The 19,641-nt window shown below is 43.6% G+C and overlaps 1 protein-coding gene across 3 annotated transcripts in view; it reads left to right on the plus strand.

The window, feature by feature from the left end:
- The window catches only part of arhgap46a (Rho GTPase activating protein 46a), a 37,280-nt gene that overhangs the window by 1,767 nt on the left and 15,872 nt on the right, over positions 1–19,641 (plus strand). For 2 of the 3 annotated variants that reach the window (XM_073467816.1, XM_073467818.1), the window contains exon 2: positions 12,843–13,349. In XM_073467816.1, the coding sequence (XP_073323917.1) occupies positions 12,843–13,349 (507 nt within the window). Of the gene's footprint in view, positions 1–7,564; positions 7,651–12,842; positions 13,350–19,641 lie in introns of those variants that run through there. The other variant, XM_073467819.1, reaches the window with a different exon arrangement.

Consider the following 19,641-nt stretch of genomic DNA (forward strand, 5'->3'; position numbering starts at 1 on the left):
TGGATCAGTGCTCTTCACGCACCCCCAGACACTTTTCATCTGACTTTGATTCGCTGTGGCACACCACAATGACACTGTAATGAGGTTAAGGTGATTTGCCCAAACACATTTATCTGTACCTGTACAACTGCTGACATCTCGAACCTCCCCCTCTGTAGGGATTAAAGGCTGGTTAGCTTCCCGGCACACACAAGATTGAAGCTGATGCTAAGAGTGCTGATCATCACTCACTAGCATTAAAGGGGATAATAACTTGTGGGATGGTCCAATGTTCATCTGCTTCAAAAGAGAACGAGTGAGCTGTCACTACGATTGTGTGATGCTTATACCAGTATTAGAAATGTCTCCATTAATGCCTAAAATGCTGGATTCGGTATCAGTGAATACACATATCTGTGCACTGTTTCAATAGCATATCATTTATCAGCCCTCTAAATGGAATCCTGCCACCTTCCAGCAGCATCTTGCACACCTGTATGAAAGTTTTCTCTAGCATGTCAGCAAACTGACACTAGTTGATATTTGTTTTGTTTTTAAATTATGACCGACTGTAAAGTTCTGTGGCATTCATTCTCTGTGTGTATTTGTTCATGTATTGCAAAAAGGGTTTCACCTGCTCCAGGCCATACAACAATGACAGCAGTTATACATACAGGAACAATACTAGGGCTCATACTAATACTGATTATTAGTCATCTAGGAGACTGATAACAGATAATTGGAACCAATATACATTCACAGAAGAAAAAAAATCTTAGCCTCAGAGTTGAGAATAACCACCAATGGAATGTAACCAGCTACAATTTACTCACATATTGTACTTATGTACAGTTTAGAGGTACTTTTCTGCTACTTTATACTTGCACTCCATTTTTTAAAAATAAATTTAGCAACAAGTTACTTCGCAAATTCAGATTATTCAGTGTTGATCGGCTATCAGATACTGTTGGGGACACTGACCACAGAATGATGATCCGTTACAGAGAAAGAATGCTGCAGCACAGCCAAAGTACTGCAATTTGCTGGACAAATACTTAATTTTTGGGACTGATGCCGATATTTATTAGGAAGTCAAGATTTTGATATCAATAAATCGGCTGATACAGTTTTTTTTTTTGCAATGATCATTCAAATGTGGTAATCAAACACAAAGATATGTAACAGAACAGGATATTTTACCGCGTAACAATAAACTTTATTGTCTTATCGACACTAGTGCACTAAAACAGTAAACTTCACTGGGAAAGTATTAATTATAGATTTTTTCTTCTTTTTCTGCATTATAATTTCTGCATTACATTTTGGCGCACATCGAGCAACATATGCTGGTTACGATATATCTGTGATGGGTTAATATCAGCCAACTGAAATATCGGTCTGGCTCTACAATCTGTATCGGGAAGGAAAAGACAGAGTGGGAACATCTTAAATTGTCACACTGCACAAAACAAGCTCTACAGATGTAAAGCACATAATACACAATCATAACACACAGAAGTGTAACGCTGAAACACACGGGGGTGAGGCATGCTAAAAGTCTACCTAGAAACAAAGGTTTTTGTCCTTAAAAAGCAGCAGCGGCACAGTCGTCTCCCACCATCACAACCTAAAACTCTGTTGTCATTAGGAGATGTTAATCTGTCCCTACACCGTTGATCCCCAGCGATGGCCTCTTAAATTATAATCCACCCCAATTCTCCCCTCGGGGCCCCCACAGGCCCAGCGTTAACATCTTCACCAGGCTGCTCTTGCACTTCTAAGCCTAGTGGGCCTGTCTGCACCTTCACTTCCTCAAGAGGACAATCTGGACATTTCTTTCCTGTGTGGCTCCTCAGCCAACCACTGACCCCCGACTCACCCTGTAACTCTGCTGTGGGATTAGACTCTGCCCTCGTTTGTCATGTCAGCAGGGGAGGATTCGGGGGAATGGTGTGGTCCAGCTCAAAATGAAGTTACAAACTCCTCCTGATGGTAGCAGAAACTAATAGGAAATGTGATTTTGGTAGCACGCAGATGGCAGAGATTGAATGCTTGAGTGTGTTTTTCCAAAGGCTGTGCAGAACACGTCTTCATTTGTAACATGTAGACCCTGTATGATCTGACATGATAAAGTTTGGACAATGAATGTGGAAGGTTATTAAGCACAATTACATCCTAATAGGTTCATTCATTTCTGTTGTTTGGACAAGTGACCCCATTGTTCCCGATCCGACAGCTGGTGTATAGGCCGGCCTGTATGTGGTAAACACCCTGGTCCTGTCCTCAGCCTCTCCTGCACATGTTCACTCTCGTCCAGAGTCTTATCTGACCTGAAAATCCCCATGTGCTCCTCAGCAAAAGGAAAGGGGTGGATTTTAGGAAGGACAGGGACTTCTGTTTGGTCAGGCTTACCCCTATAAAAGGGTATTTATTGACCCTGTAGCTGAGTAGTGTCTCAGACAGACAGTCGCTGTTCAGCGGAGCGGTAAGGGGGCCGGAAGTTCCCAGCATTTCTGCTGAAAGCTGCAGCATTCGTGGGAGAAGAGAGAGGATGGCGGGACAAGACAATACTCTGTATACAGAAATCACAGGGCGCTGCTTCTCTGTGGTTAGTTTGTAGGCGGATTACAGCGAGGGTATCTGAAGTAACATTCAAGACTGCCAACACAAAAATGTCCTGCTGGAACCGGCGGAGAAGTAGGCACTGTTATCTCAAATCTCATGAAGAATCAGTTTGATGCAGCGGGGGTGAGCACTTTGGCAGCTTTAGGAAATTAATTCACTTAGGCCATGTAAAATCGCTAGTTGGAAAGCAGCATGGGAAAGACGGGCCTTGCTGAAGGTGGCTGGGCGACCTTGTGAGATCCGGTCTAATCCTGTGCCAATGGAGAGGGGAAACTGTCTCTAGTTCTGGATTAGGGCAGCTGTTGAAGGAGGTCACCCCAGACCTCGTATACATGTCCCAAGCTCCTCCCCCGCCATGGCTCTGATTGGTTGGGCTCCCCCTGTGTGGAGGCAACGCAGAGAGTTCTCGTTGAATGAACTCTGCCTGTTGATCTGACAATAGTCTGCATTGTTCTGTACCTTCACAGGCTTCAGAATAGGGTGCATTTCACAGGCTTTGTAATGCATATGGCTGGGAGTCATCACAGGACATTCTTGTCAACTAGGTGACCATTTTTGTTCTACAACCAGAGAGCCCATAGAGTAACAGTAACAGATAAGTAACCGTTATTGACTGCAGCGAAAATTAAGATATTTCTGACTTCTTTGTCAGATCAGTATATTCATTTGCTTCTCTCTGCCTACTTTGTTGTGCTGAAGACAGAGTACAGATTGGCATTGTGCAGAAAAAGCAATCCAAAATCTGCATTTTTTACCACACCATGGTTTTAAAATAAACCCCATGCCCAGCAATACCACACATGCGTATAAGTCTAGCATATAATACACCGACTAAACCAGGCTGTCTGGTTTTTGCGGTTTTAGGCGTGTGTAGTCACTCCAGTGTCTCACAACTGACAATCACGCTACTCTCTGCGATACTAGACAAAATGAAAGCGTTCATTGCAAGTATATTTATATATATATATATATATATATAAATCATAGAGTGCTGATGACATTTCCTTGTTGTCACCTGCCTACAGGGGAATTATTGCGTTTGATTTTACAGAAATTGGCAGTGTTTTCTTCAAAGGTGTTAATTTTCTTTACTCTTACTACTGCAGCAAGAGACAAACTCCATGTGTCAGGGATGCAGCACTTCTCTTTAATATCTGGCACATCAAGGGTCTGTACAGTGTTCTTACTGTTTTTTCAGATCGGTACGGTCATAACAGAACTGTCACACCCAGTATTAACAGCTTGTTAGTGTCTTATCCGTTGCCGGCCTTTTGGAGACGAATCAGGTGACAGAGTGAGCTCAGGAGTCTCCCCCTCTGTTCATCCTCCCAGCCTTGTTCTCTCTGCCAGGCATGTGGATGCCCGGCTGTTTGGTCTTAAAGTGCTTTACCTCTCTTCCCCTCCATGGCAACCTGCTGGCCCGGTGCCTGGGTCAGCTCACATAAGGCCGGCTCTATCGTGCCTGACGAGTCTCGCCTTGAAAGACGACCCCCAAACTTGTTTGCCAATGTCAGCACACGATGAGTGAGGAATTGATACTGACAACTGCTGCTGAGGGGTGAGAGTAAAAGAGGAAAGGGGAGGAGGGGTGAAGTAAAGGGGAAAAGGTATGATGCCACGTCCCAAGTAATAATATGGATCTATTTGAAAACGCTGTTCTTATGTCCACACTAGACATCCACGTTAAAATGCAAATAGGGCTGCAACTAATGATTATTTTCATTATTGTTTAATTTGCTGATTATTACCAGGATTAATCGTTGTGTGATTGGCTGAATGGAACTGAATGGAAACATATAAAAAAGCTTGCAAAAAGTTGGTTGAGTTTTTAAAAGTAGTAGTAGTTAAAATTTATCTCGCATTTTTGTTAACTCTAAGTGCTATATCATAGGCAACTGGACTTGTTTCAGTTTCTTCAACTTGAATTCTAGAAACTGAAACAAGTCCAGTTGCCTATGATATAGCACTTAGAGTTACCATGACCTGGATGACTGAGAACCTTCATCAACATTTTTGTTAACATGGTCTTAACAAGTTTATCCCAAGTTCTTTGCCATTTAAAAAAAAAAATTTTTTTACACCCTTTTCATCATCAGAACTCCTCAGGGTCTGTACAGGAGATGAATAACCTGGCCGCAAGGCAAAGCAGCCCCACAATATATACAGGTGCACAGATGAAAACAATAACTGGCAGTTAACATTAGCATAGAGTCAGCAGAGTGATAAATAAACCTGAAGGCATTCTAACAAGGGACAAAAGAGTAAACAAGTTGGGCAGCGTGCAGCCCGGTGGGTCTGGTTTACAGAGCACATCACCATTAAAGTCAGAGAACAAGATAAATATACAGCATCCTAACCCCGAGCATTAACTTTTATGAGGGTTTCTGTGGGGACGAGTGCCTGGTTGCCTCTCAGAAGTCCATTACCCCATAACAGGCTCAGCAGTCTTTATGCTGGTTTGTTTGTCGTTAAATTAAATGCAAGACACACACACTCACAGACGGATACCAATTGTACCTTCAGTTCTACCAACCTTTAACCCTGGTGACACGACAAGAACGGGAGGTGTGAAACAAAAGGGCCAAAGAATGTGTGTGTGACAGGTGCAGGGCCTTTTCTGTCATCTGAAACATGTGCATTCTCCCCTCTGATTGTTCTGGACACATGGGTGGAGCGTAGGAGCCTATTCACACACACACACACACACACACATCCTGCACAGAGACGACCCACATACATCTCGTCCCAGCTCTGTTTGCAAAAGAAACATTTGGTTCAGTTAAGACTTCCAGGAAACAAACATACATTCACAAAGGCTGAGTTATCTTTTTGATAAGGGTAAGATCAGCCTCTGTCAAACCTGATTCATGTCTGTCATGGTCAACAAACACTGCTGGCAGTGGAAACATGCAGGAGGAAACACAGAAGACAAAGCTGACCTATAATTTCTTGCCATGTCCTGTAGATTTTTTTGGGAGATGTGCGTCATCTACAGCTGCATTTTCAATGCAGGAACTTTCCCCTTTCTAAATGAAGTTCAGGGGACTTTACCCAAAAAGTTCCTGCTCAGGGGGTACTTCTTCCCAAAACTACAGGAACTTTGTGGATTGGGCTTGTAGTACTAAACATTTCTGATTGGTTGTGTACCTGTTGCTTTTTAAAAAAAATTCAAGCTAGTTTGTTTTTTGTTCCTTGTGCTTCAATACATCAACATGTAACTACAGAAGAAACCATACATGGAAGAGTGCCAAAATTACGTATAAAAACAGCCGTCATGTTTTCATACAATCCTCGTGTCTCTAGACCACAGTGGAAACAGACAAAAGGATGAAGGTACCTTTTTAGTTGCTTCAAAAGTAGTTAAAAGGACTGAAAGTTTCAGGAACTTTTAGTTGACAAGCAACTTTTGTCGAGACCTAATGTAGCTACAGGCTCTCCTATACGCACTCTCACAGGCTGGACACACTGGATGCCTGTGCAGTGCTGCTGCGTGGCGTTACCTCTCGCTTTTAATTTCGGTGTCCATGTTAACAGGTTAGAGCAGCCACACTGGATGCATGAGTTGCACTTCCTCCATGGGTGTCAAGCAAGGCTGCAGTCTTGTCTATTTTAACTGCGACACGTGGCAGCAAAAATAGACCTGATAACGACCTGTAGACAGTCATATCGACATCATACCAGCGTTTCACTATAGTTTTTAATGTCTGTATCTGTAGAATATGTCACAGACATGAAGACAATACACACAACAGGTGAAGGACAATGTTATTTTCCTGTGCTCTTTTCCTTTCAATCCCTCTCTTTCCCCCTCACACTTTCTCGCTCTTTCAACGGGGGTAAAGGAAAATCACTTCATCATATTTATTGAGAATTATCAAAAGGAAACTCCATGTAAACAGAAAGGGCAGGCAGGAGCGGCAGCAGCAGCAACGCAGCCACCACGCATTAAAAAAGCATCCTGTGTGGCCTGTAAAATGATCATTTATATCAATAGACCATATTCACCCAGCGGCCATTTTCCTTTGATGTCACGTTCAGGGTGGGAAGGTCATATTATGGGATAATGTTATGTTGCTGCGTTCCAGGTTGCAAGTCGTATAAACTTCAGAAACCATTACCACTTCCCGACTGATCAGCGACTGAAAAGATGATGGGTAGTAAAAATATGGAGCGACATTAGGCCGTATTTCACAGTAAAATAACTTATGAGACACCGCATTCAACCACTTACTAGCTAACAAAAACCCTGTTTGATTATATCTGGTACGTTTCACTTCCAAGCTGTCCAAGATGTGCGTTGATCTTTCAAAAGTAATTTACGCCTTTTCTGTCGCATTTTGTAGTTGTAGTTGTTGTCTAACAGAAGCTAACAGGTGATCTGTTGTTCTGATCGGTCAGGTAGTGTGAAATGATAACAATGTGTTATTTGTGATCTATGATATGATTGATTCTCTATGTTTATGGGACTTGCAACCTGGAACACAGCTGTACAACATTTGAGCTCCCCACCCTAATAGAGAGAAGTCAAAGGAAAATGACCACTGTGTGAATACCATCAATACCAGCAACAAATTATCCTCACTTTAATATTTAGGAAATAATTTAAATGAAAAGATAACTCAGATCCATTTATTTTTTTAAATGGCTTTTCCATTTGTTTCAGTACAGTCATGTCCTGCGCCCCCAGCTGATGGGGTTACTCACACTAGAGCTGCTGCCCTCTACACTCCAGTACACAGGATTGTGGCCACAGCACTCGACATGCCAGCCTCACGATTAACGCTCTTCGTTAGTCACAGCTACTGGAAGCTCTGCCAAGCACTCAGTAGTCGGTCCATGTCCCCGGTCTTGTTTTACAATATTTAGATAAGCAGGTTGCCTAGCAGCCATGCTGAATAGACTTTGTACATGGTTTATGCATAATCAAACAGCTTTTGGCGGATCACTCCTTGTATTATATTGAGATACAGGCCCCTACTTGCTATGTGAGAGCAAATTACCAGTGTTTTCTCATCGTTGTCGATAGTTTTGTACCTGTGCCACCAGGTGAGTTTAAATCCTTCCTCTTCGGTGACTATTTTTAAGGCCAGTATCTGAGGAGAAAGGGTGTTTTATGCTTCTGAATAGGAAATAGCAGATCTGTAAATATATACCAGCCAGGGTGGACTTTGGCACTTGTTGCCGTGCCTGATGAACAGAGCGCTAAGGTTTCCTCGATGAATGGCAGGCCCTGTGTGAGAACTGTTCCACAAGGGACGGTCACAAGTAACAGCTCTAGAATAGTGTGTTGTTGGAAAAGGTTAGAGGTTACCTTACAAGAGTCCTAATTGGTAAAAGGGAGCGTAGCTGGCTCGCTGGTTCTGTCTATTATCTCACCTTAAGTTTATGGTTAAATGAATGCAGTAATACCCCCATTTGGCTCGGCTTCTGAAAGCGTCCTATCTGTTCATCAGAAATGTCACAATGGCACTGAAGCATTTCAGCCATTAATAGATTATCTGATGAAACACTGCTGCCATAGTTTGGTCAAAACTTTATGCTACGCAGAGAAAACAATCTTTTTTTTCTCTGTGTGTCGTTTATCTTTTGGACGAAATCAGCAACCACACTGGTATTTGAGTTTGTTTGAAATCCAAAGTTGGACAATGACACAAGGCTGCTTGCTGCCCTATTTCTAGTGAGTGTATTGTCCAGTCCTCTATGTTTACCGTTGCTGGGAAAAGTGCCATTTACACTTTGGCGTTGGCTCCAAACAATGGGGCAGATTCCATGAGCTTTATTCTGTTGTTTCCCTCGCTCTGGGAAACCGCTCTCAGTTCTAGCTATTTTTGGAGCCGACTGTAAATTGTGGATGATAGATGAAGTATTTCTCCTTCAGAAGGAGACCTCTGGCACACTGGGAGCAACAAGGTGGTTACGAAGGTGTGTTTGTGTGCACGTCTTTGGTCTCAGTGGCTGGCTCTGTTTGCTAAGATTTTTTTTTTTTTTTTACAATTTGACAAGCTTTATTTAGTGGCTGTGGAATAACCATAGGGTATTGTAGCCTCTCCTTGACCCAAATGGGAGACAAAGATCCTGTGTGCCATGGGAGAGCAGAGCGTGTTACTTCACACAGGGGTAAAAAGGACACTGGATCTCATACATTGGTTTCCAAATCTTTCACAGCTGTGGACAGTTCTTTAAAACAGAATTGTCTAATATTACCAGACGAATGATACAACTACAAGAGTTCGATGAAGCAATGTAAGCAATGTTAGACAGAGATACTGTTGATCTTGTTTGAGAAAGTCTTGTCAACTACATGTTACTATTTCTGGACATATTTCTGGTGGAATCTGTAAAACCCAACAACTTCTTAACTCTCTATGTTCACATATTTACTGAAGGCAGTCAAGAGCTGGCTTAGGACCACTCAAACACATAACACGGGTCTCTGGCACACAAGTCTGCTTCAATTAGATTGAGATTCCCCAGAGGTAAATCAGGTGCTGTGTCCTTCAGTCACAGGACTGTGTGTGTACCAAGTTAATTTTAGTTCAATATAAAAAATTTCTGTTGGAGTTAAACTCCGCTGAGCTGGTGCAGACTGCATTCCAAACCATTTATGAACATTTGCAGCATGAGGCAGACTCTGCCGGTTGTTTGGAGTCCTGCACTATGCTTTAATGTTTGCTTCTCATGTCAGGAAATCGCCTAAAGCTGAGTAGGCTGAAGTTCATTTAACTGGTATTAAAGCTAGTAACCTTTGAGCAGAAATCTATCGCAGCTAGGATGGTGCTCACTTAACTTTTAGTATGCCCACTTCAAGCAGTGGACTCACTTTTACTTAATTTAGAGAATACAGAATGTCATTATGATGAAAATAAGGTTTCATTTGAAAGTGTGTTGACCTCAGTCCTGGTAAAAGACAAGTCCCTTTGTATTAAACAAACCCATGTAATGGTCGTCTCTCATGTTGTTTGAGTGCTCCCAAATGTGATGTTCCAGGAATTTCAGAACCTGAACACTGGTCCGTCTTCCTGCTTATCTGCTCGTGTCAACAGAGCCCAGCAGGCTCGCTCCCAGCTCTCACTGCTGTTTATTTACCCAGAGGGAACACTCCGTATGCAGCCACTACACCCCTTGCTGCTAAACTCGTCAGGCACGGCCACGCAGTTGACCCTCAAACCTTGGTTTCCTGTTGGGGTGTTCAGGACACCATCCGGCATGTTAGATTCTGTGCTGGTTTCCCCGGTGTCATCACTGCTGTTGAATTTTGGGATTTCAAAAACACACAGAGAGGGACACACAACCACAGCTCTCTCTCGCTCCATGTTCACAAGGGATTGGTTTATTTTGATTTCAGATACAAACACAGCATTTACAGAGAGTGACGACAAACACAGGGCTAAATAACAAGGAATGCAGCATGGAGAGATCAGTTTCTCAGAGTGGGGAGGCCCCTTTTGGAAGCCGGGAGCACTAAAAGGATGAAGGATCTGGTATGTGTGGGGTAGTATTGACTGTTTGGCCTCTGCTTTGAATGCCCCATTATTCGCTAGGCTTGCCCGCCCATGAAGTGTTGCGGATCTAATCAGTCTGAAAGTCATCTTCTAATAGTTGGGCCTCATTGTGGGACCTGCCTCTGTTGTAAGAAGGCAGACTGTAATAAACACAGCTCTGCTACACTGAATCCCAGTATGACACAAACAAACACATTCACCTAAGTGTTTTTTACACTTAAATTAGCAGTGTATTCACTCAAAATCACAATGTAAATTGCGATCTTTTTTGTCAATTTTGAAATGCCCTGTAGACCCTGTGGCAGATTTGAAATGGTAAAAGTAATTTGTCCAATCAGCAAAAGCCATCTATTTTTCCCCATCGCTGTATTTGTCTGTTCACATAGTGTGGATACGCAAGTCAACAAGCTTATGTGAAGTTTGGAAATGGAAGATGGTTGCACTGGTGCGCCCAATTTTCTTTTATTTAGGTGCTAGGACATAATTTAGGTGCACCTAAATTCTTAAGTTCTTAAAGGTCCTATTTGTAAGAAAAGTAGATTTTTGAGTCTCTCTCCCAACTTGTCAAATGATGATGCTTTGGTTTTCCCAACTTGTCAAAAACTGGCCCTTTGGGATGGCAGCCGACCCGACCTACCATCCCAAAGCATCAGTATTTGACAAGTTGGGAATGAACCTCAAAAATAAACTTTTCAGCAATAAAGGTACAAATGCATGTTTTTCTTCATGTAAATGACGCACACGCAACAAGAAACTAAAAATAAACAAAATCAAAAACTACATTTCAGGTGCACCGCTGCACCCAATGAAAATGTTTAGTCACACTTGACAGATTTTTGAGTACATATGCAACCAAAATAGTCGCACCCAGGAGCCCTGACTGAATACAGCAATCTACGATTTGCATGAAAAGTAGATTGTTGCTGCCTTCAAGATCGATAATGATTAAACTGCCTTACCCTAAATTTCCTCTTTCATCTTCTTGTCATCCCCGGTTGGTTAAAAATATAGTATGAAATCCCTCTACATTTCAAGTCTACTAAGGTCAGGGCTGCTTGCCTGGTGTGAGGGATTGGACAGATGGCTTCCCAGCACAGAGCACTGGGACACATGGGTGGACCGTATGTGTGAGGCTCCTATATTCTTTCCATGCCCTTTCTATGTTAACTGGTTGTGAAATCGACCTCTGGAGAATACCTGGGGCTGGTGCTGCTGGCAGCACATAAAAGAGATATAGATTGATACTTGATGAACAGGTACGTCAACATTACTGAAGGCTTTGCAGTTAAAACAGAGAACAGCTGTTGTTCCCAGTGAGTCGTCGTCAACACGGTGACATTGTAACCCTGGCAGACCCAACTGGCACCACACTCCTCTGTGTCTATTTCTGAGGCCGGGGGTGCACACTGGGTTGGTTTTGGCAGGCAGATGAGGAACGAATGTGGGTACTCGGTGGACATTGTAGGCACTCTTCTTATCCATGCTTAGCTTCGCGTTCTTTCTGATCATCACAGGTAGTTTGGACAGCAGGCTCGTACCATAAACAACTGTGACCAGGAGAAGAAAGACTTTTCTGTCCTGAGAAAGCTGGGAAAAGATCCAAACCTATGGGGGATTGTTGTGACACTAATTCCTCCCCACTGGCGCTGTTCTCTCTAAGATTCTAGGCTTGAGTTGGGTGAGATACTGAAGAAGAGAAATGACCTATCCATGCCAGGACCCTCAAGTGGTCATTACAAGAGACTATAAAGGAGCGTTGAGTCCTTCTTCTGGCTCCGACCTCGACATTTACTGTGTCTGAGACTTGGTAAAGGACTCTTGTCGGCTGTATGCAGTGTTCCTGTTCCCACGTGGATTTGCTGGCACAGTTAAGGCCTGCATTAGGGAACTAGATCAAAGGAGACATAATGGAGCTCTCTAAAGGGTAGCATGACCTGATATACATCACCAGCAAACTTTAGTCCTCGCTTATTTGTCAGATATATTTATTGACCCTGATTTTATTTAGAAAGCTATAGCGCACAGCTGTAATACGTTGTGATAGCACTCAATTACAATATGCAACACACTTCATTTGACACAGATAGTGTCCTATAATTTCCTTAAAATTCAGATCATATTCTAATTGTGTGTAATTGGTTGTCCCTCTTATCTGTGCCCGTTGTATGTGTACTTTTCTGCAAACTGGGTTGTCCTTCTCTCTATTTCTCTCTCTGCCTCTCTCTTTTTTGCGCCTCCCCTCTCCACTGTCTCTGTTCTGTTGTCTGTGTGTATTGTGCTGAGCTGGCTGTTGTCACTCTGTGATTGTAGTTAAGCTTGGTGGTTTTGTGCGTTAGTAGCACTCGGAGCGTATGCTTCTCTTTGGGCCCTGCTGACTCCATGCCTGGTGTCTCACTGAGTGTGTCCACCTGTCTCCTGATTCAGGAAACACACTCATTGGCTATGACTCCCACTGCTTCATCACCTACCAAAGAGATGACATCATAGCACACGTACACACACACGCAGATGGTTACATGTAGGGGACACAAACATTGACACTCTCTCCATATGGGCAAGTGGGCATATTTGGGCCTCTCAGTCTGTCAAACAGTGTGAGTTGTTTACTGCTTGTCGGGTTGATTAGTACTCAGGCGTAACCGTGGCCTTCATCATCGTATCCTGTTGCTGAATAATCTGTCGCCATTTTCAGCTGCAAATAACACTTCACTCTTTATCTAATTTCTTCTCATTCAGCGCTGATTGGGTGGAGATCCTGGAGCCACGCTCCCGTGAGCATATGTATGTGAACTTGACCACTGGCGAGTGCGGCTGGGATCCCCCTCCAGGAGTTCCCGTCCGCCAGGCAGACGGCAACCAGTGGTGGGAGCTGTTTGACCACCAAAGTGGCCGCTTCTACTACTACAACTCGACTGGGCGCCGCACAGTCTGGCATCGACCCCAGGGAGCCGATATAGTCCCCCTCTCCCAGCTCCAGGCCATGAGGCGATGCACTGAGGCCAAGCGGGCTGCAGGGGGCGTGGACAGGCCCCACCATGGGACCACAGGGAGTATCAGCAGCGCAGGGAGCCAGGGACGCTGCACCCCTCTGCCCGAGCCGGACGGAGATATCCCTGTCCCCAGAGGACTGGAGAGCAACGAAGAGGCTGCCAACCCCGAGCTAGAGCCAGCACTGGACAGCAGATTGCAGGGAGACGGAAGCAGCAGCGAACACAGCACAGATGGCAGTAAAGACCCACAGAGGTAAGCCTGACCAAACCTTCAGTAGCCTCTACAGTAAGTCTGGAGAGGGATTTGTGCTTAATCATTAGTGGATCATATTACCAGGAGAGAAGTGGGGAAATGTGATAGTCATCGCAGCATGTGGCGTAGTGAGTCGTAATGACTTTCAAATGTTTCTGCTATGAGAACTCACAGGATTATTTTGACTTTTGACCGCTCAGACCAAACTCAAACTGCTTTTTTATTTTCATTCTCACTTATCTGAACATTCCATATGTCCCATGTTTCCATACTGCTGCCTGTGAACCGTGCTCAGCCATTTCAGCAAATCGCTACCAAATGGGGAGCACGGTCAGTTACATTACAGAGCACGACACCCCCCCCCCCAGGGTTAGTGGTGCAGAACGGGCCCTAACAGTAAGTCATTCAGAGACCCCATCATGTGCTGTGCGTGGTGGCCTCGTCCAAACCACCATCTCTTCCCTCCAAGTCAGATTCCAGACATGCCTCTTCTGTTTCCCCTGGCACAGTGCCACTAAGGCCGTCTTAGTGTCCTTCTGTGTGCTCACCACCACCACCACCACCGAGCTCCACTCTGCTCCAATGCTCATTTCATTTTCCTAAAACAGATCTAGGCCCCAGGCCATCAAAGACTGTAACGCCTCTTATGGGTGAGAGCTTAAATGTGCATGCATGAGAGGCATGTGAGAGAGTGTTGTCTGTGGTTAATAACAAGCAGAACCACTACATTCCAGCTGCCTATAAACAAGGCAAACTCTGCTGGGTTTCAAAGGCTCTGCTGTGGCGACTCTGCCTCTCAGGTTCCTCCTGACTCTTCTTGTACCTCACCTTGGCCATTAGGAGGTTACCCCTCTGACCCTCCGATCCTTTGGGATTACGTAAAGGTGGAGGGGGAACTAATTGGTCATCCATGGCTGTTGAATGACACTACTGGAGGCCTTGTTGACTCTGGTGTGCGTGGGGAGTGTTAAAACTCCCCACAGGATCCCACTTTGCCCCAGTGTGATTCAACCTTTCCCAGAACCTTTTCTGTCTCTGCTTAAAACAATGGCCAGCTGTGTTCCTCCAAGGAAGGCTGAGGCGTCTTTAGTCCACAGCGGCTTGATATCCTACTTAGCCATATGGCCCTTCACATGCTCACCCGCTTCCATCTCTTAGCAGGTAATTAGAAACCACCACAAAATGCACAGAGAGGGTGGAATGTGACAGCTCAAAATGGATGAATACAAACTCGGAGACATGCTTATCATCAGTCAGTGGTCCATCTTATTGACAATGACAAGGATCAATGGGTAAGGGTTGGACGAGTCACAGTGGTTTGAGGTTAGCTAATTGTTCAGTCCCACCCAAATTGTTAGTGGCTTTCATGGGAACCTAGACCTCTTCCCCTTCTTTTAAAAAAAACTGTTTTATTTCTAGAGTAACTGTGTATTTCTTTTTTAAAGTTCCTCAGTGTTTGGTCTGAAACTCTCAGCTATTTTAGACATGTCCTCACATGTTCTCTTCTTCTTCCCTTTTTTTTTTTCTCTCTGTGAAATTTCAGCGGAGATGAAATGTTGTTAACTTCTGACCTTTGAAAAACAATGCTCTTCTTGTGGAGATGGGACAAACCCAGTTCTTCCACCACCAGTTTCCTTTTGTTATGACCTATTAATAAGTCTGTTCATAACAGATAGAAGAGTTTCCATAGCTTCCACACACCCTGTGTGTCATTCTAAGTGTTGGTTGCTTGATGTGGCTTCCTTTCTCTCTTTATAAAACTCATATCTTTATATACGTTCACGCTTATAGGAAGTGTAGGCACATGGGCGCACTTGTGTGTCAACTTGCATGCCAAATCTGTTACTCATTGGCCAAGTCTTATCACATGTCCTGGGAATTTCTGGGTACTTTGAGCCTGTGGAGCTCATCAGGGAAGTACCGTGCTCTCTAGGGATAAACATGTCAGTCACATGAGGTTATGGGTGCAGGAAACTGAAGCAAACTGATCTCTTTTCATGATGTGGGACATAAGGTGTTGCAGATCACCTAACTTATAACACCTGTATTGAATTTCACCCACCTTTCAATCCATGTCTGTGTGCTGTTCTCATCAACTAAATAACATCTGTAAGGGATTTCACCATAGATAGTTTGTGATCTGTGCATATGTATGCCTGTCTTCACTGTGTGTGGGCTCCTCTCCTCTGAGCTTTAGGGTTGCAGGAGACCTGCTGAGGTTGAGTGGATGTTAAAAGTCTGCTGAGGACGTATGACAGCATGGTGTAAGACAACCCAGGAGTGACCCAAGGTGGTTCACATCAGGGTCACAGCACTCTTTTGTCTTATGGGCCGGCCTGAGGCGTATAATGGACCACTAAAAGGAACAAAGGTTGTCACTTAAGATAGTTGCCCCCCCAATCAACTGAGAGCTTTCTCTAAGCAGGAAGTCTAGATATGTTGAATGGAGAACACCAAATGGCTTGTATGTGCCCTCTCATTTAGCCCTGTAATGATATAGCGGTGCACCAGCATTCAATCTAAGGCAGTCACGCTGACATTAGACACTTAAAACCTGCCTTTCCTGATTGTTCCTTGGCTTTGGATTCCTTTAAAAAAGATTCCGCTTCCACAGAGTTGGGTACATCAGTCCCTTAGAGACATGATAGCTGGCAACAAGTTAACTTAAAAAAAATGTTTGATTTCATTTTGTCTGGAAAGCACTAATGTGTAGAGCTCTCCCCAAAGGTGACAAGTGTCTGATGACACAACCAACTGAAAAACAGTACTGGAAACATTTTATTTTCTATTTCAGTTTCTATTTTGGGTTTTTTGGGGGATTTTTTTAAGCATTCTTTAGAATTAAAGCATGTGCATGAAAGCAAAAGTTTAAAACAAGCCAAACCCAAACAAGCTTCCCCTCATGTGCTTGTGACTGTCTGGCTCATGAGTCATATAGGAGAAATCACCTAGTGGGTTTATTTAGGAAATTAGGGGGCGTCTTATGGTTGAGATAAGGTTTTTGAGTTTTTAATGAGTCGCACATTGTCTGCATGTTAACTGCGAGAGCACAACCCTGTCGTGCTTTTCATCTCCCGCCGCTACGACGTAGCCACAGCATTTTTTTAACACACATATTGGAGCGACTTGTTTTTTATCTCGACACTCCCAGTGTGGTAGGCTCATTTTCAGCTCCTTCCAGATGGTGTTTAAAGTGTGCCTATAATAATAAATTAGGCTTTTTTTTCCTATGTGAAAAGTTGCACTTTGAACTTGCGAATCCTGTTATGTGCTTTTGGTTTGGAGAGCAGTGACAGTATCCTTTTTTTTTTTTTTAACTCTGCACTGTTTCTCCACACGTTCCACATTTCACTCAGTCTTTCTCATAAATGCAAAGTTTATGGCATTCTCAAGATGTAGATTACAGAGCCATAGTTTTATGGGTCTCACTGAAGCAGTGAATCCAAAACCTCTTTTGTGTTATTTTAGATATCATTGAAACACTGCTTATACGGTTAACTTCTCACTCTGGGCTGTGGTGTTGTGGAATATCTCCAGTGGCACCACATGTGAACCTGCCTCAGGCATGCTGCTCTGACTAACTCAGCTGACGTGCAGCTTGCAGAGATGGTATTTTTCATGGTACTTATAGGGTTTCCATTCACATCCATTTCTAATTTATTGTGTACTAGGGATAGGAGGCTGATAATTGATATTTGGAACTGATATACATTTGCAGTACAAATGAAAATCTTACTGTCAAAATAAAGATTAAAGGTCCACTATGTAGTTTTGGGGAATAGATTTTTATCCCAAGAGAAATATCTTCATTGACTGATTTTTATAATATCTAAACAAGCTAAATAAATACATTTTCTTCGTTTTCATCACTGAATAAACTGTATAAACAAACTGACCTCAAAGGACAACACAATTTCATACTGTTTTACTTGGTTTATATCAAGCTTCAGTGTTCTGGGGACCTTATTTTTCTCTGAGAACAGCTTGTTTATTCAGTTCCAGAAAGAAGTTTGTATTATTGCCTCATTAATATTGTAAATATTAAAATTTGGGTTTTTTGGAAATTAACTTAATTATTAGTACAATTTACTGATGTACTGTACCAAAGTACAATTTGAAGGTGCCTGTAGTGTACTTCAGTATTTCAGTTCTCTGCTACTTTATAAGTCTTTACTCTGCTACTGCTACTTTTTACTCCACTACGTTTTTTGTATAACTTTAAGTAGTTAATTTGCAATTCTGATTGATAGGCTGTTATTCATGACGTATAATCAATCAGATAGTGTTGTGGCACTGAGTGAGACCACAGAGTAGTGACTACAGACATGGAGGCGGCTGCATCAAAGCCAGTATAGTGCTTTTTAATTTGTTTTATTTGATCTGCATATTACAAAAAGAAACTTTGAGTTCAATAATCGGAAAATGCTGTCGTTACTTTTGTGATCTTGATCGTGTCTTTGAGACTTCGTATTGACAAGAAAAGGGGTTAATTTGCGTGTGTGTAAAGAGGATCCAGTTTTCAAAATGTTTCACACAGTGTGCCATTACGGGATTGTCCCTCATGAAGAGAGTCACAGATAAACTTTCAAATTCCAGAGGCGGGTCTCTCTGGAATCCAGTTGGGTTTGGCCTCATCCTGTCTCTTCAAAACGATCCTAGTGGCTGTCCTTCAGCCCAGCCCAGCCCTTCTCATAGAGTTGGGCTGAGTGAGCCACAGACATGCACAACTGGTAGACATCTTGGCTCGGAGGAGGGAGGTGCGTCAGTTCAGCTGTTGCAGGACAGCTGGCTCTCTGAGGGTGCCTGACGGGAACTAGGGGGCTGCCAGCTTTGCCTCAAGTCCAAAACGTTATTTCATGCTTGTGCGTGATATTTTTATGACAGATAGTCAGAAGGGAGAAGAAAAATCTGCTTTGAACATCAGAGTATATGACAATGTCCTCAGCAAATCCTCTTTGTCTTTTCAGTTTCCTTCCCTTTTCCAGATCGCAGTGGTCTCATTGGTCTGTGCTCTGAGGTGTTTGTGTAGCAGAAGCTTGGCCTGTGTGACCTCATTTCCTCTTCCTGTCCAGCCAATGTTAATAATAACCCCTGTTTTTCAGACCCCACTATTCCCAGGAGGTATATTTAAGAACTTCCAAATCCATATCCCTTATCCGCCATAGTGACTCAGCTGATGGTTTTTCCAACATTACTTATTCCAGGCAGGAAATAAAGGAGAGACAGAACATGTGCTGACAGCAGAGTCCCTATAGTATATTTAGCTTGTTATTGAGACGACCTGACCACAGCTATGTTCACAACAGTGACAGAGGTATCTAGGACTGAATTTGTGTGTGTGAGACACCAGAGCTGCTGAGACTAATTGAAATTTTCGGACCGTTAAGTTGATTTGCTGCCCCAGAGGCCAATCAGATTACCCCGTTGGCTTCCAAAGGGCCTCTAACTTCATTTTATCTTGCATTTCTCTGTCTTCCTTAAGGTCTCACACGCTAGCTCCAGGCTCTGAATGAAAAGGTTTGTGTGCGCATATGTGGGCGTAGCAAAGGTGTGTGTGCACATGCGCTGTGTGTGTCTAATCACGCGTGATTGAGAAATAGTTAAAATGGGGATTATCTCTTTGCAAACAGCAAGAGATTTAGGAAAAAAATGTTTGCACTCCCAGTGATAATTATCATGTCTCTTTTAGCTTCTGTGATAAATCGCTGTGCATAATCCCCACCTTCAGCTAACATTCAGCAAACACCTGGCAGGCTGCTAGCAGGCAACACACCCTTTCTAAACAACTTTCATTATGATTAGAAGAAAGTCCAGGCCTGTTCAGAGTTATGTAAGAGCCTGTCTGTTTGCCTGACTGACTCTGGAGGTCGAAGATGGCTCTTTCAGGTTCAGCCCCCCCCCCCCCCCCCCCCCCAGCCACTCCTTGCCCTCCATTGCCGTCGTTGAGGGAGGCGTCTCCGTGGCGATGACACAGCCATGCATTGTGTGAGGCTCCCCGCACTGCCACAGGGGCCCCTGAATGAGCCCTTAGGAATGCCAGCCTTCCCGCTCATTCCCTTGCTGCACTCTCCCACGACTAATCCCCTCCCCTTCTCATTTACACATGCTCACACCCTCCTCTTGTCTCTCCAACTCTGTTCTCTTCCTCCACTCCCCCACCAATCGTCTCCCCACTCCAGGCCTGTTTTTATTTTCTCACCATTGTACTGTGGTTGTCTCTCTCTTGGTTCAGGGTTTGTAATCATACTTTATTTGGTTGACCTGGGGTTTACTGATATGCGAGTGTTGTTCT

This window comes from Pagrus major, chromosome 6, assembly GCF_040436345.1.
Source record: "Pagrus major chromosome 6, Pma_NU_1.0".
NCBI lineage: Eukaryota > Metazoa > Chordata > Actinopteri > Spariformes > Sparidae > Pagrus > Pagrus major.